Genomic DNA, 5,745 nt, shown 5'->3' with positions numbered 1-5,745 from the left:
TAAGGCCAGACTTGAAAGAGCTGAGTGTGGAGACTTGACGAAGCGAAAAAGGAAGTTCATTCCAATCGCAAGGTCCAGAAACAGAGAAAGAACGGCGGCCAACAGTCGAGTGTTTGAATCTGGGTATGCGTAAACAGAGTGGATCCGAAGCCGATTGTAGTGAGCGAGATGGAGTGTAGAGGTGAAGGCAGCCACAGAGATAGGAAGGGGCAGTTTTGTGAATACATCTATAACATAGAGTGCTGATCTTGTACTTTATTCGGATGAATGAGATGCAGGACAGCTGGTTCAGCAAGAAGGCGGATGAAATCCAGGGCAGACAGCCACGACACAAAGTTCTTTGCGATGCGCTTAAAGGTGTATACGGACCCCAGTCCTCCGGCTCCTCACCCCTCCTCAACGCAGATGGGACGTAGCTGCTGACAGAGAAGCAGATTCTGGAGCCGTGGGCTAAGGTAGGCTGGTGTGTTTGTGTCGTGGAATGTGTGTGTGTGAGGGGGTGGGGGCTGGGAGGTAGGGTTGGTGGATGTGTGTGTGTGTGTGTGTGTGTGTGTGTGTGTGTGTGTGTGTGTGTGTGTGTGTGTGTTGATTAGTGATCGACAAGAGGTAGATGTGAGCCACAGAACAATCACTGAACTTGATCACCGGTTTGCACCCCTTAAACCCCAATTACTGAGAATAGGGAACCCCAGTTTTAGCAGGGAACCCCTTTAACAGAGAACAAGGACCCCTGTTTTAGCAGGGAACCCCTTTAACAGGGAGCCCCTGTTTTAGCCGGGAGCCCTTGGCAGGGAACCCCTTTAACAGGGAACAGGGAGCCCCTGTTTTAGCAGGGAACCCCTTTAACAGGGAGCCCCTGTTTTAGCCGGGAGCCCTTGGCAGGGAACCCTTTTAACAGGGAACAGGGAGCCCCTGTTTTAGCAGGGAACCCCTTTAACAGGGAGCCCCTGTTTTAGCCGGGAGCCCTTGGCAGGGAACCCCTCTAACAGGGAACAGGGAGCCCCTGTTTTAGCAGGGAACCCCTTTAACAGGGACAGAGCCCACAGCGCCGCGTTGTGTCACACCACCACCACCCGATGAGCGGGTGAGGGCCGCGAGGCGAGTACCCTGGCTGTGTGAATGAAACAGCTGATTGCCGGGTGGGGACAGGGCTGGGGGACGCTGTGTGTGTTGGTCGGGTGGTGGCTGGGTGTCGCGGTGTGCTGTGTTGCAGACAGACAACGGGTGGCTGTCCCTGTATCTCCTCAGTGCGCTTCGAGCTGGACGGTACGCCAGCCGTCTGTGGTGTGCGGGTCCTTGTGAGGGGACACTGGGTTCTGTGACAACACTCGGTTCTGTGACATCACTGGGTTCTGTGACATCACTGGGTTCTGTGATACTTGGTTATGTGCAGCAGTGACATCACTTAGTTCTGTGACATCACTTGGTTCTGTGCAGCAGTGACATCACCTGGTTCTGTGCAGCGGTGACATCACTTGGTTCTGTGCAGCAGTGACATCACCTGGTTCTGTGCAGCAGTGATGATCACGTTGCTTCAGGGGCTGGAGAAGGACAGGGTGACTTGTTCAGAGCTGCAGTTTGATCATGTGTCAGGGAGGAGAAGGGAGGCTGAGGGAAATGCTTGTCTGTGATATTCACGACTTGTCTTTCCTTGGGAGGGAAACGAGACTGCTGACGTTTCTTTGTGTCTCCCTGGGAAAGAAACCTTTTTGTGGATGTGTTCTTTGAAATGGAGTTGTTTTCCTGGGACATCTTGCCCTGTGGACTGTTTCCCTGGGCAGTCAGCCGTTTGTCTGTTCAGACTGTGTTCATCCCTTGAGCTTTGTGCCCTGTCTGCTTCCCCCAGAACGAAGAAGAAGAAGAGGGATACTAACAGCAATGATAGCATTATGGGACTGGTTACATGTGGAGTTACTGGTTGCATGTGGAGTTACTGGTTAAACGTGGCGTTATTGGTTAAACGTGGAGTTACTAGTTAAACGTGGAGCTACTGGGTACATGTGGAGCTACTGGTTACACGTGGAGTTACTACATTTTCAGACTTTGAAGCCAGGCGCCATCATTAGTCGGTGATCATGAAAGATTCTCTGATCGCCTCAGATGAGTCAGTTTCATCAGAACATGACGCGCGTGTGACGTGACTCCAGCCAACACGACTGATGTTTGTTGACTGAGGAACGATGTAGCCATCATATTTGCCGAAGAACAGGAAGTGAAGACAGCGACCCAGTGTGTGACAGTCTGTACACCTCCACAGAGCTCCACAACACTCCACATCATCACACCACACCACACCACACCACACCACACCACAGCACACCACACCACAGCACACCACACCACACCACACCACACCACACCACACCACAGCAAACCGTACCACAGCAGAGCACACCACAACACAGCACAGAACAGCACACCACACCACAGCACAGCACAGCACACCACACCACACCACAGCACAGCACACTACACCACACCACACCATACCACAGCACAGCACACCACAACACACCATACCACAGCACAGCACAGCACACCACACCACACCACACCATACCACAGCACAGCACACCACAACACACCACAGCACACCACACCACACCATACCACACCACACCACACCACACCATACCACAGCACACCACACCACACCATACCACAGCACAGCACACCACAACACACCACAGCACAGCACAGCACACCACACCACACCACACCATACCACAGCACATCACACCACACCACACCACAGCACAGCACAGCACACCACACCACACCATAGCACAGCACATCACACCACATCACACCACATCACAGCACATCACACCACACCACACCACAGCACAGCACACCATACCACAGCACAGCACACCACACCACACCATACCACAGCACACCACACCACACCACACCACACCATACCACACCACAGCACAGCACAGCACAGCACACCACACCACAGCACAGCACAGCACACCACAGCACAGCACACCATACCACAGCACAGCACACCACACCACACCACACCATACCACAGCACAGCACACCACACCATACCACAGCACAGCACACCAGACCACAGCACAACACAGTACAGCACAGCACACCAGACCACAGCACAGCACAGCACAACACAGCACAGCACAGCACACCAGACCACAGCACAGCACAGCACAGCACAGCACACCAGACCACAGCACAACACACCACAGCACAGCACACCACACCACAGCACAGCACACCATACCACAGCACAGCACACCACAACACACCATACCACAGCACAGCACAGCACACCACACCACACCACACCACACCACACCACACCACAGCACACCACAGCACACCACACCACAACACACCATACCACAGCACAGCACACCACAACACACCATACCACAGCACAGCACAGCACAGCACACCACACCACAACACACCATACCACAGCACAGCACACCACAACACACCATACCACAGCACAGCACAGCACAGCACACCACCACACCGCACCACACCACACCACACCACACCACACCACACCACACCACACCACACCATACCACTGCACAGCACAGTACAGCACAGCACGCACAGCCCCAATGGCCAGCAGCCCAGAGGCTGGCAGCAGCAAGGTTCACCTGACGCTGCACGTGCCCCCAGGCCGCAGCAGGCAGATGCGGAAGCTGTTGAAGCCTCACCTCCGGCCCGCGGACCCCGCCCTCAGCCTGCTGCACGTGCAGGAGAGGGAGTCGCCCATCGCCCGGTCCCCGCTCAGACCCCGCCACCACGTGCCCGGGTACCACGTGGGCCGCCAGGCGCTCAGCACGCCCGCCCTCAGCCTGGTCGTCTTCCTGCCCGAGGGCCACACTCTGCAGCAGGCCCGGCAACGCCTGCACGACTTCCCCTGGAACCTCCACCACCGCATCGAGCTGCAGACCCCGCAGTGGGGGGGCGGGGCTGGGGGTGTGAGGGGCCAGCAGGAGTTCTACAGCCTGTCCCGACAGTACCCTCTGTGCGCGCTGTGTGCCGCGCCCTGTCTGGCGGCCTGCACGGTGCGCTGGACCCTCTTCGTCAGGAACTTCCGCGCCATGCTGCACTTCTACCGCCTCCTCACCGACACGGAGATGGAGAGCTCCAAGGCAGACTTCGCTGTCTTCACCGTCAACGCCGCCCCTGCACCAGTCAGGTCGTCGTCGTCGAGTTCCTGGTCAGACATACAGTCGTCTTCATCACCGTCGACGTTGTCGTGTACTGTTCAGCTGGCCTTGAAGCACTGCCCTCACCTTGACCCTTACCCCCTGACGTCCGCCTACCTGACCTTCTACGTGCGGAACCTGAGGTCGCTGAGGGCGGTGCTGGGGGGTGTGGTGGAGGAGATGTCTCCCGACAGTCTGCTGGCCCGGGACCCCGACGGTAACTGTGTGCTGCTGCACCACGCGCCGCCCATCCCCCTCCCCCAACCACCCACCCTCTTCCGCACCGCCCGGAAACACGTCAGAACCGGAAACCACCACGCGGAGCATGCGTCACCGCTGTGGGCTTCCGGTCCCGGGAGCAGCAAGGACAGCTGTGACTCTCAGGACTCAGGCCGATTCTCGGACAGCGAGCGGGGCTCCAGTCAGCTGAACCACCGGCTGCACCGGCTGGTCACGGAGGTCGGCCTCCACGGCGCTGACCACGGCCGGACCTTGGACACAGACAGTGAGCGCCACGTGCAGCACGCTGCTCCCCTGCACTCTGACACAGCTGGCTCAAAGGTCAGGGTCGCTGGCCTCAGTGCTATCCGCCATGGGAAACAGCTGGCCTATCTGTAACAGACGGGCTGTGTGTTCATGTGTGTGTGTGTGGGGGGGGGGGGGGGGTGTCTGTGTTTGTGTGTGGAAGAGAGGTTGGTGGAGGGGCGGGGGGGGCTCATATCCACGGTTATGCCACATATTGAATGGTTCACATAAACTCTTCATACAGATTGTGTGTTCTCTTCCTGTGGTTCACATAAACTCTACATGAAGAATTGTGTGTTCTCTTCCTGTGGTTCACATAAACTCTACATGAAGAACTGTGTGTTCTCTTCCTGTGGTTCACATAAACTCTACATGAAGAACTGTGTGTTCTCTTCCTGTGGTTCACATAAACTCTACATGAAGAACTGTGTGTTCTCTCCCTGTGGTTCACATAAACTCTACATGAAGAATTGTGTGTTCTCTTCCTGTGGTTCACATAAACTCTACATGAAGAACTGTGTGTTCTCTTCCTGTGGTTCACATAAACTCTACATGAAGAACTATGTGTTCTCTTCGTGTGGTTCACATAAACTCTTCATGAAGAATTGTGTGTTCTCTTCCTGTGGTTCACATAAACTCTTCATGAAGAACAGTGTGTTCTCTTCCTGTGGTTCACATAAACTCTTCATGAAGAATTGCGTGTTCTCTTCCCGTGGTTCACATAAACTCTACATGAAGAATTGTGTGTTCTCTCCCTGTGGTTCACATAAACTCTACATGAAGAACTGTGTGTTCTCTCCCTGTGGTTCACATAAACTCTACATGAAGAACTGTGTGTTCTCTCCCTGTGGTTCACATAAACTCTTCATACAGATTGTGTGTTCTCTTCCTGTGGTTCACATAAACTCTACATGAAGAACTGTGTGTTCTCTTCCTGTGGTTCACATAAACTCTACATGAAGAACTGTGTGTTCTCTCCCTGTGGTTCACATAAACTCTACATGAAGAACTGTGTGTTCTC

At 54.8% G+C, this 5,745-nt stretch overlaps 1 protein-coding gene across 1 annotated transcript; it reads left to right on the top strand.

The window, feature by feature from the left end:
- The first annotated feature begins 3,498 nt into the window (after positions 1–3,498).
- On the top strand, positions 3,499–4,852 carry LOC143301308 (protein FAM124A-like). Its single transcript, XM_076615510.1, has one exon. It carries the CDS (start codon positions 3,603–3,605, stop codon positions 4,815–4,817), a length of 1,215 nt encoding a protein of 404 aa, XP_076471625.1. The 5' UTR covers positions 3,499–3,602; the 3' UTR covers positions 4,818–4,852.
- The last annotated feature ends 893 nt before the right edge of the window (positions 4,853–5,745 follow it).

This window comes from Babylonia areolata, chromosome 27 (assembly GCF_041734735.1).
Source record: "Babylonia areolata isolate BAREFJ2019XMU chromosome 27, ASM4173473v1, whole genome shotgun sequence".
NCBI classification, from domain to species: Eukaryota; Metazoa; Mollusca; class Gastropoda; order Neogastropoda; family Buccinidae; genus Babylonia; species Babylonia areolata.
The sequence above is the reverse complement of the archived record's forward strand: the minus strand, read 5'-3'. Positions and strand labels throughout refer to the sequence as shown.

What these genes read in the sequence shown, in the direction of transcription:
- LOC143301308 (XM_076615510.1), top strand. Translation starts at nt 3,603, where the DNA reads ATGGCCAGCAGCCCAGAGGCTGGCAGCAGCAAGGTTCACCTGACGCTG.